The sequence below is a fragment of the Diadema setosum genome, chromosome 15, assembly GCF_964275005.1.
Source record: "Diadema setosum chromosome 15, eeDiaSeto1, whole genome shotgun sequence".
Lineage (NCBI taxonomy): Eukaryota > Metazoa > Echinodermata > Echinoidea > Diadematoida > Diadematidae > Diadema > Diadema setosum.
The window spans coordinates 36790033-36802313 of record NC_092699.1 but is presented as its reverse complement, the minus strand read 5'-3'; the positions used below and the strand labels follow the sequence as shown (position 1 = coordinate 36802313).

The 12281-nt window shown below is 38.7% G+C and overlaps 1 protein-coding gene across 1 annotated transcript in view; it reads right to left on the bottom strand.

Annotated features, from left to right (window-relative positions):
- LOC140238775 (exocyst complex component 8-like) overlaps window positions 1-11304 on the bottom strand; it is a 36470-nt gene extending 25166 nt beyond the window's left edge. The window contains exons 1-8 of the mRNA XM_072318673.1: window positions 11162-11304; window positions 10154-10309; window positions 9169-9261; window positions 8704-8795; window positions 7106-7248; window positions 3943-4022; window positions 3272-3345; window positions 2076-2187 (exon numbers count right to left, since the gene is read on the bottom strand). Coding sequence (XP_072174774.1) covers window positions 2076-2187; window positions 3272-3345; window positions 3943-4022; window positions 7106-7248; window positions 8704-8795; window positions 9169-9261; window positions 10154-10309; window positions 11162-11216 — 805 coding nt within the window. The 5' untranslated portion in view covers window positions 11217-11304. The remainder of the gene's footprint in view (window positions 1-2075; window positions 2188-3271; window positions 3346-3942; window positions 4023-7105; window positions 7249-8703; window positions 8796-9168; window positions 9262-10153; window positions 10310-11161) is intronic.
- Between the last annotated feature and the right edge of the window lie 977 nt (window positions 11305-12281).

Sequence of the window (12281 nt, the reverse complement as noted above, 5' to 3'; positions counted from 1 at the left end):
CATTTCTATTAAGCAAGAACAAAAATCAAACCATGCCAATGCCAGATTGTATGAAACTAGTAACTACTGTAGGTCTTGCACACTGCATGGACCATGATGTAGCAATACCTTGGGTATAACAACACTCTAGTACTTCCAATGCATAACACAATACTTGTTTATGTACAGGAAATCCTGTGTAAAAACATTCAGTACTAGAATTGTCTAGATTAAGTGGTAATTTGTGAAAACCTCTGTATGCAAAAATTTCAGCTCGTGCAGTAATTCCACTCCTGATTCACAAATGTACAATGTGTACACAAAGGCAAAGAAAGAAAGATGAGAAGGTACGAAAGTAGATTTGTGAACATATTTTCGTCATCACAAGAAAGCATCAATCAGGTGAACTGACAAGTCTGTGAGCATGCAGAAAGAAGTGATTTCATTTGTTCATTCACTGAATTCGTGAGCAGTCTATTCATTTCCTTTGTACAATCACACAGTTTGTATTTTAGGGTGAGATGCAGCACTCTCTTGATGCGTACCATACAATACCGTCTCTTGATGCGTACCATACAATACCGTATCCATGCCAGAGGAGGGCGTGAACGCTCCCAAAGTGTACTGTACCGTAATGTACTATGTCAAAAAAGAACTATTTCCTGATGTGCTTTCTAAAAGGGTACCACACCATACATTGTACCATGGCATAAAGCATTCAAATGCTATGTGGTCCAACAAAATAACATACCAGAAGTTGGCATGAGAGGAATGCGCCTAACACGCACTTTCCATGTACATCATAATGCAAAGAATTAATTCTCTTTGTTTGGGACAACTGTATGTAGCATAAGCATGCTACCGTGTAGGTGCATGACCCTGTTGCTACAAAATGTAAGACCCCTCTGACCCTCGTCCAAACATACCCCATGAGATACGTCATTGCGACCTGTAGAGCACTCGAACGCTCCAAATCTAGCAGGGTATGGTATGGTACGATTTGGTTCAGTAATGTTCGGTTTTCTTTTGAGTGCTCGAACACGGCCTATGTCGTCTCTTTATCCACGTCATCTACCCACATGACATACACCCACCCTGCCAATGACTGCGGCTGAAGGAAGGAAATACATGTAGGCAGATATTCGTAGCAACAGGTGAAAAAACAACAACATTGTACTGTGCATTACATTTAGAAGCACAAAAAAACCTGGCCCGTCCACACAGAGCGTAGCAAAATTAACAAGGGGGGGGGGGGGGGCAAATTAGAGACCAATCAAATAGATATTGTAGGGCAACATGATGAGCTGGCTCACGGCAAAACATATTGCAAAAAGAAAAATAAGGAAAGATACATCAAAATGGTGGTACACATATCACGGTGAAAAGAGCCAGGTGAACCCACTCTATATGTGAACACAGTCAACATTTGTACTGGAATATGATCATGTTCTCAAACATATTCTACTTATAATAACTAGAGAAATACATTCAGAGAAATGTGAAAATGACCTGGAACCTCAAATCGTGGAGAAACCAGCTGTATGGAAAAAAAAAACAAAACAAAACCCAAAAAGCTTTCTTTGATGTGTCATGAAGGAAATTAAGTAATCTTCATTTCCACTTGAAGTATTCATAATTTCTTTTCTTACGAAGCATGAAAACCATCAATACCTTATTCTTCTTTTATTAATGAATGAGTGAAAATAAGCACACTGATGATGAGATTCAAGCTTCTTGGATTCCAACCCTCATCACGGCTGTATAACATCTGAGAGGGTAATGAAAACTGGACTCTTTGGATGAATACTGTATACGCCATATATTTCGCAAAGTTTTTATTTTTGCAAATTTCACGAGTCAGGTGCTATTCACGTAATTAAAGACGTACACAAAAACATTGATTCTGATCCAGATATGAATGTGACTACACGTACATACATTAGGATTTTCTATGTTCAGTACAGTACTCCAGGATCGAGAATTTAACCATTCGCAAAAATGTTGGGAAGTCGCGATTCGCGAAAATTTAGACTCGCTAAATATATGGCATATACAGTAGCTTAGCGAGGGAGGCAGAGGGGTAGGAAAGTACTCACGATTCTTGCCCTCTGGAGTATCAATGCTCATCTGCTCAGCTAGCTCTCTTCTCTGGCTGTTGGCTGCTACCTGGATCTTTTTGGCCTCCTCCAGTTTGTCCAGCCAAGTTCGCTAAATTCCAAAATATTTCAAGATGGTAAGCGTCAGATTCACAAGGAGCTGCCCTGCCTTTATAAAGTAAAATCAATTTGAAGTTAGCTAACTGTGCCTGAAAGGTCCCTAATTTTTGATACAGCAAGTATAGAACTGTGTGAACACAACTCATACTGTGTACATGTACGTAATGTACACAGTGTTGTTAGCTAATGTAAAATGAGGAATGTTCGCGTGCAGTTAAATTTCGCGAATTTCACAAGAGCCGAGTTTCGTGAAATTAAAATGCACGATAAAGATCTTGTCTACGCTATATGCATTGAATGTTAGAGGCAACTCTCGAAAGTTTGATGCTGAGAATGAGGCCATCGGCTCCCATTCGCGAAAATTTCATGCCACAAAAATATTGTTTTACAGTATCTCGCAGGTAACGAGGCCACAAGAAAGTTGGTGGTTAGAACACATGCGGCTCCATAATATTGCCCCCCCCCCCCCCCCCCCCCCCCCAAGAGAAGCATCACGGTTTAATAAAAAGCCCATCTGAATGCAGTAAACAAGAAGTTCCTGTTTAAGCATAACCCTATGAGCACTGAATGATCACCTGTGCTTGGCATGTATAAGAGTGGGTCACTGCATGCAGCGCACTGCACTTTCAGATTTTACCATCGAGTGCAGCACGTTGTTAGTTATCTACAAGTCCTATCATTGATGACAAGCACCATGCGAACGTAACTCAAAGCTAGGAGCAAATTTACCTATTGTTGGTTACCATGTGAACATGGCTAAAATGTGAGAGTAATACAAAGTCTAATATTTTGATGAATTTATACATTGCACTTGAGTGTGAATAGCAGAGACTGCATATGATCCTTTCTTGTGTGGCTGGGACACCTACATGTAGCATTATATTTCTTTTCTTCTTTAAGGGCAACATATAGTCATAAAGAAATATCAAAAAAATAATAATGCTGGTGGTGAAGTTGCCCAAGCTCCTTAAAAATACCTAGGAAAGTGGTGAAGTACAGTTTTGGGCAAATGCTACCTAGTCAGAATTAGCTTCTACAGAACATTTTACTGGCGCTCGCTATGAAGAAAAGCTTACCTTTGATTTGGCTGACTCGGCACAGTACATATGCTGGTCGGGGAACCTGAGAATCTTGAAAGCATTCTTCACAGCTGTCCCAAGAAATCATAGTAAATGAAGAAAAGAGAAAACATCAAAAATAGTTTTCAAATACCGAAGACTCTTAAATGGCACTCAACTATGTAAATGTTAACATCTATCCTGGTATCAAAAACTAAGACAAGTTTAATTTCATATGTTACAAACTCATATGATGATATATCCAGATTAGGTGTACACTTACTCACAAAAGGTACATGACGTGTATATACATGTAGCTACACCAATGACAAAGATTGCTACCAATTTGCCCAATCCTTGCCCTGCTATCGCTTTACACCTAGCACAAACAAAAATCCCTTCAATGCAAATGAAAGTCAGCTACATGTACATGAAGCTCATTGCTCAGGATTACAAGGCTATGGACATTCTTGAATTTTCATATGCTTGCAAACAGACTCCATTCTAACTTCACTGTGCCTAACAACACAAAGTACATGTAAGTGCAGATCTTTCATTGTCCATGAGAGAATTTGCAAATTACAATGATACTGAAAGAAACAAGAGACTTCAAGTACCATCAACAGCAAGAAAATAAGAAGTCAGTTAATGTAACAACCACAATTGAAATGACAAAAATCTAAACATACGTCCAACATCCCGCACATTCACCACCGCTAAACTGTCCAGCTCGAAGAGTGCTTGGTATTTGTATCTCACCGGCCCTCTCCTGCAAAGACAAAAACACAACTAACAGTCACACAAAGTCCTAAGCCAAATTTTGAGATCAGAAGACAAGGAAAAGTCAACCCTTGAGAGTCTCCCCAAATATAATCTTAACACAGCACTTTGCATGAGAGCAGCAAGCATCAAATAACCCCATTCTTAGCTACAAGAATACAGTACACAGAAAATAACAAATTTCTTGTGTTTTGGTCACCTGCGATGGTGTCACGCATGATGCAAATATCAGTTTGTGACTGTACACCATATATTGGATTTATATTGATGATTATTCATGACAGTCACTATTGGTAACTAATGTTCTCTTGTTATGAAATTGAGGGATACTGTGCTTTTGGTACACATATTGATTTTGACACTGCAATATTGACATGTCACATACAATGTATATTGGTGAAATGGAAAACTGAAGAAAGATGTTCTACTTTACCACCTGGTGGAAACCACTAAGAGCAGAAATCTTACAGAAACATTTCTGGCTTCTTTATTCAGATTTTGTGGGCAAAGATATCTTGGTACGCAGAGTTGGCTATGGAATGTTGACAATTACGTGTGCAGGGTTTTGTAGTGACATAATACATTTTGCTGAAATGGCAATGTTTAACAAAATAATCACCCTAAATATTTCTATTGTGGTAATGAGCCATCTTGTAGAACAGTGTGAATGAAAGATGCACAGCAAACCAAAAGCTGGTGAAATAAAAGTTAACACAAAGACTATTACCGCAATAATTCCATGACAAATATTTCAAATCAAATTGTATCTTTATACATATGACACTTTCATTATAAATCATTATCAAGCATTGTAAAGATGTAGTGCACTGAGTATATGACATGGTGAAGCAAAATTATGAGCATTATTTTCATGAATATAAAACACACAAGACATAGGCTTGGTATCCATATTCTTTTCCCAACAAGCCCACATCCATGAAATGTACATTATAACAATAACAATAATAATAATAATAAAAAGAAAAACAGAAGCAACACTACACTTGAAAAATTAAATTTGGCTTCAATGCTTGTAAATATCTTTTTTTCCAGAAATGACCTATCAAATCTAAGCTTAAATTTCTGAAACACGGGAAATGTTTGGATAATAGTTTAGAATGAAACAACATAACTTACAACTCATGTAAAAACACATCTGAGTCTGATAGAAAGATGACATGAACAAAAAGTTTTGCAAATCATGATGCTAATGCAAAATAAAAAAAAATATATGGATCAATTGTATCGTCTTAAGCTATTATGATAACATTGTATAAACTGCATTTGCATTATCTTAGATCTCAAAAGGCTTCGATTTTGAAGTACTGGTATGTTTGATGTATGCACGTTACCTTACGAACTGATGTACATTTTCGGTTATATTGTGCAATGTGCTTTATTGCATAGATCTACAAAAACAAAAACAAACCAAAACAAATTATGAATTAGTTCCATTTTAAACTTAAGACGTACATTTTTGCATATGAATAATATATTTAGATTTTTGAAAATGGTGACAGGCAAATCAGTCAAGATTATTGTAATTTTTTGAATTAATTAATTAATTTTTTTAAAAGAAACTTAGATTTGAGACAGGGGAAGCGCAGTAAGCAAGCAAAACGCTCGTGTTCCTAGCTTCTCTTAGATTGACTCGTTGGTATTTTGGTGCAGTTTTTGTGGGTGCGAAAAGATATAATAACCATGATCTTTATCAGTGTTATGACTTTGGAACATAAAGCAGAGTGCTGTTGTGAGGGGATGAAACTTCCCCTTAGCGCAAATGATGCTTTTCTTTCCTTTTTTTTTTTTTTTTTTTTTGATGAGTGTGAAAAGACAGCTGTTACACATTATGGATCTTCACAGCAATTTCATCATCTTACCCCGAGACGAAGCTGTAAAACAAAATGTTTTAGAAATTCCACACATCACACACCTTGTCCATCACAATAACAAACAAAACAAATTGAATGACAGAAATTTCTTTATACTTCAAACAGTATCTATTGTGATTTTGCATGACAAAGTGATCTCTTCAAAATGTTAGACAGTCTTGACGTCACATACAGTCATGAATCCCTTTATTTTTGAAATGAGAATTATACTTTCTGAGCTACCACAATCCTCACTGTAAACACAAAGTGCTATTCTGTCTGATTACATGTTCTTTGGCAACATTAGTAACAATCCAAGCAAAATGTGCAGAACCAACTGAATTCAGTGTTTTAAAATTATATTCTACCTTAACCACATCTTTGTCTACCTTATTGAACGGATGTTGTTACTGCAGTGTGAGGATGCACAGTTACCACACCAACAACCCGTTCCATACTGAATTCTGAAATCCCCATAGACTCAATACACAGGCCACCACGTTCCCGTATGGAATGGGTTTATTGCCAGCTATTTCAATCTCACCATGAGGAAGGCTGATGTGTCCACTTGCTATTGATCAACATGTTAAATTCATGCTACTGCACATGCAGACTTTTGACTGAAATAAAAACTTGAACAATGCCTATCCTAATTCTCTCCTTCCCATCGCACAATTACAGAATACCAGTGTGCAAAGCCCACCCCATACAGCACGGTTTCTTGCGATGCAATGTCACATCACAAAATAATGTCAGATGGCGAACAGTACTAAGAGAACGAGTGCGATTCAACAGCAGACAATTTTTCAACTATCCTACCATAGTGAGCAATGGTGCACGGTATTGTTCAGAGTTGCATTGAAATACATCACAAGTTATTGCGAGACAAAATTGCACGGTATGAGGCGGGCTTAGAGGGCCTCATACTCCACCTACTCTGTCAGAATTTGTCATTCCTATGGGACACAATTATCAGTAGCTATCCAAACTACAGGACTGCAAGGTATGGAAGTAAGCTAGATCACATCACAGAATCAAACTGTCCAAGATTTTGTTGACATCAGATGAATTTGCTACAGTTTCAAAACCAGCTCAAAACCAAGCAAAAAAAAAAAACTGACAGCGTGTAACTACTGAAATAGAATTGGAAGAAAACAAAATGCAAACTGGGGCAAGGCAATGAGGCATGTCTCTTCCTCACCTGTTTCTGATAAATGTGGTGGTCACTAGGCTGTCGTTGAGGAGGTAGGCATGGACCCTCTGGATCTCCTGGAAGGAGTCTGTGTCGAGCTCGATCAAATCAGCATCATAGATGATGTACCGGCCTGGGACCTCAGCTATCCTCTGCTTGGGGAGAGGAAGAGGAGGAAAAGAACGAATGAACAACGGACGAACTAATGAGGAAAAAAAGAAGGAGAGACAGGAAGAGAAACAGAAAACATGAAAGGAAGAAGAACACAAAGAAAGAAAGATAAAAGAGAGACAAATGAAGACATATTTCCTTACACCCCTGGCCAGTCCTTGAATGCTAGAGATAGAACATTGTCTGCATAATTTTATAAATGTGTAGGGACCAAAGGTAAATCTGTGCAAATGCTTTTTCACCTCAAAAAGAAATATTTGCTTCTAATTTTTTTTTTTTTTAAATTAGATATGATTTGAGCCATCTATAAAGGAGCTGGCACATGCAAGTCATCTCGCCATTGAGTGAAATGATAACAGACAAATATGAATGTATTAATGCCATCATGTTATGCAGGTTTGAATTTTCAGAATGCCTAAATATAGATTAATGCTTTCTAGATGAAGCCATGGTTACCACGGCATCAATCAACAGCATGATTACTATCCCATTATTGTCATATTGACTAATGGCTGTATCACTTCAAATTGAAAGTAGAAAGATACATACTGATATGAACTTTGGCCGCTTATCATTAAATTCTGTAGCATTTTTTTTTTTTTTCTGTAGATGCTGATATGCAGGTGTTTCATGAGCTGATATTACTTTTACCAAGCTCACTAGGGATATGAAAAGCCGCTTAATTCAGAAAATATATCCGTTGACCCTACATACACATGTGGATATACAGGTACATTTGTATACAATCCATGGACATGTATTTTTTCCTTGTTTTTCTTCAGATATGCTGAGGGTTCTGGGACATATCTAATGCAAGTAAACATCTGATTTGAATTTTTATCTGGTTTGAAAAGAGCCCATTTTGCAATTCTTGTCATCCTGTTCCTCTCTACTTTTGGCATACAGACACTAGGGCCTGAATACATGAAGGTGGTACAATTGAAACCATGGTTTAAACCATGGACAAAGACCGTAGTTTTGTATGGGGCACCATATAAAATCAGTCATTTCCTCAAAATGTTAAAATTTCGTCACAAAATGAGTGATTTCATAATGAAATAGGCCATGCGACACTTGGCGCCCCATACAAAACTACAGTCTTTGTCCACGGTTTAAACCATGGTTTCAATTGTACCACCTTCATAAATTTGGGCCATGGGGTCCATTTCATGAAAGTCTTATGAGAGACTTTTTGCTCATAAGACACACTTATTAGAGATGTCCCTGAAATGGATTTTACTTCTCTTTGAAAGTCTCTCATAGCTACATATGAGCGAATCTGGAAATTCTGAGATTTATGCATTTAAAGACTTTTATGTGGTGACTTGATGAAACAAACTCCGGGTTACCAGTAGATCACTGCAACTGACCAACACCTGTATTGAAACAGACAGACTTCATCACTTCAAATAAACAATGGAGACACTGTAACTCACGGAACAGCCTTCAACTCTGTCGAGAAGGGAGGCTATCGTCCTCTTGTGATCCTCAGCGACCTGCGGAGCATTCTTATCTCTTCCTGCATCCTCTGCAATATGGATTTGGAGTTAAATTTAGATTTAAAAGTAGAATACTATATGACTAGAGGCAGAAAATATCTACCATCATGCAGATCTAAGCACAATACACACATTACAAAGACATGCTTCTGTTTATCCTTAAATTCAAAATAAAGTGAAATTGTATTATGAAATAAATACAGAAATTTAAAGCATCACAGCCAATTCTACTCCTCTGTTCTGGTTTTGAGAGTAGAACACAAATTATTTTCATGACAACTAGAGTTCATATCTAATACCATATGGAATATCCTACTTCTAGAAGTTATCCGGCAGGTGAACTATCCGTGTATGCATAGTTTTGCATTGTGTGACCATGGCTATAGAGGGCAGTACAGTTACCTTTGCCACCGAGTGACATGTCGAGGAGCTGTGTCATGATGGATTTCTGTTCGGTCAGGATATGGCTCAGCTGGTACATCTCTCCTTCCAAGTCTGTGCAGCAAATTATGTGTCAAGGGAAAGTATGACTCTGAATGCATAGTCCATTGATCTCTATAGGTACATGTAATATCTGGATATGTCACTGGCCAATCACTTTGAAGCCACCTTGCCACCATCTTACTAAGCACATCGCCCAGACACATTTGTGTACACTGCTCATGTAACATCACATGATTAGAACATCACATGATTGGGTAACAGCCTCTGCTGGAAAATGAGTGCAAGTCCCCATAGAGTGTGCTTGGTAACATGGCTGCGCGGTGGCTTCAAGTACTGGCTCATGAATGGGTCAATGAGATATCAAGAAACTTCTCTACAGGTGAGATCAGTGATTCAGTAATGTTCCTCTTGTGAACCAAGTAAAGCTTGAGGACATGACTACAAATTCACAATGTAATCTCACTGAGGAACAACCATTATTGCCAATTTAAACTCTTTGTAATTACAAACACACATGTACTTTGAGCAATAATAGATAGCATACACAAAGGATAAAGTTTAAACTCTTTTCTTTGGGGGGGGGGGGGGCAGGGGGTTGTTAAAGAGAAAATTTCTGGGCCTACATGTAACTGCTAGAAACTTTGAGTTAAATTACAGGCAAGAGAGCCCTGGTCTATTTTGTCAAGTTGTCATATAGCCTGTTAGGTCATCATCACAGTCATAATTACAGACATACAAGTTATGTGTATAGTTCTCATTTAGATATTAATGAGCATGGTTCACACAACATTATCTTTGTTATTCATATAATTTTTTTTTCTCATGATACAAAAGCAAAGATTGGCAATAATATGAGAAGAAATTGGTTTGGAATACCCTAGCAGGTCAGGAATCACAGCATTTCTCTTACAAGCTTTCTAAAGCTGTTTGATAAAAAGGATACAGGAGATCTCCTTGGCCGTCTCAATGAACTGGGTATAGTTGCGGTAGACATTTTTCTTGAGGGCCACAGCGGTGTCATCGTTGAGTTTTTGCACCCTCTGCTTGTGCTCCTGTAAGTCTTGATACACGTCCCCACCTGAGGCTATCTCCAGCACATCTGAAATCAGGAATTCATGAGAAAAACTAACCATGTTACAGCATCATGTAACGATAAGCAGGGCTACCCACTCGCATGCACTGAGCTTGAGACTCACACGATTCATCCAGTTTTGACTGTCTCACTCTGAAACACAAATTCTCACACTGGATCCCATATCAAAACAGAAAGCAAAAAAAAAAAAAAAAAAAAGTCCACAAAGTCTCTGAAGTCTGATGATATTCTTCTGATCAATTCTGAATATTTGATACACCTAGCACAAAGTTAATGCTGCTTCATTGTAGGCTATTTGCTGAAATCATGACTAAATGTGTACCAGACTGCACATTGTCAAAGCTCCCTACTGTGAGAGGGGGGATGTGACATCCCCTTCCATACCTCTCCCTCCCCCCCCCCCCCCCTCCCCCACCAATCGTCACTTCACTCTCTCGGTCCTTCACAGACGGGCTTGGTTATTGACTGAAATGAAGTTACAGCCGTAATAACGGGATCTACAGTAAATTTACTTAGTAGAAACACTTGCACTGTCAACTGTCATGTCACTGATGACTGATCTAATTTATGTAAATAAAGTTTTAAGCAAAAACCGAGCAGAGGTGACCCTGAGCCTATGCCTAAAGTTTACTTGGTCTTTAAATTATTTAATGTTAGTCTCTAATAAGTTAGACCAAACTTTTATCCCCATGACACTGGCCACATCCATCCACAGTCAAAGAAGTTGATTTTATTTACACATCACGTGAACATGGTGAACGCGCATTGCAAAGTAATCATTCTAATAATTCGTATTAACACAGGTTATGGATACATTCTGGCAATTGTTCACTTTAAGGCCCTAAACACTGGACTTACACTCATCCGCGTCAAACCCTTTATTGGACAGCTTCTTGACAATTTGATCCGCCATTTCCGCCTCCAAGGAATCACACACAAGCAAGCTCGTAGAACAATCACAATCTGTGTTCAGCTACCTACTCAGTACCTCTTCACTAGCACTGATAAGAGTGGCATGTTTGTCTGAAAGTAGAATGGTGCTGCTCTGCTTCAAACTCCAGCCAGCTCCGCCGTTCTATCACCTGTTCTATATACTCTCCCTCTCGCTTTAATAGACGCTTTCTGTATTTTTGGAGAGTTTTATAGACATGGCATGGAGGGCGGTGACTTTCTCGCTCGATCGCAAGATATGAAGTAAACACACAATAATGGTATGGACATGCCCCATATATAAGCCCAGCCAGGGGATGGCTGTGTGTACGTGTATGCGTGTGTGTGCAGTGTGTGTGCATGGTGTGTGTGTGGGAAAATGCATGGCACAATTCGTAGCGCAACCTCATCTCCACTTTCTGTTCAGCGACGTCCGGACACAGAAAACTTGCTGCTTTACTAGTCTCACTGCACTGCACTGACCTCCCATAACTCTGGGCGGCCGAAAGCTAGCTCCGATGCTAGGGTGTACTGTAAATGTAAGCACCATACCTATATACACTGTATGTACATCGCATAATAAAGAGACCTAGGAATTTTTTGACAAAGGATGTTTCGTTCTCAACACAATACTCAACTTGGTGCAGGAATGGATGAACGAGCTGCGGTTCTTTGAGTCTTTATCAGTGTTGGTGTAACTATTGCAGTAAGTTTTCCCTCTTTCTATGAGTTCTACATTATTCGAAATTGATACTAATGATAGATTCCTGTTTTGGGGAGAACTTGCTATGGTTTTTGCTGCGATGCTCGGTGATGCTGAAATCATTTTCTGCGTATTGTATCCGTGTTGTGTGAATGAATGAGCCTTGCCGACGAGGCGACCAGCCAGGCAGGCTGTGATTTTTGGAGCAGCATGATTGATAAGTTTAGAGTAAAGCTAAGCCAATTCCACTGTTGATGTCAGTTCGCTGTTTTCATGCTGACATCTTGTACACCTAGCTTGTAAATCTTGTCTTTTGTTGGTATTGATTTCATTTTTAATTCTGGG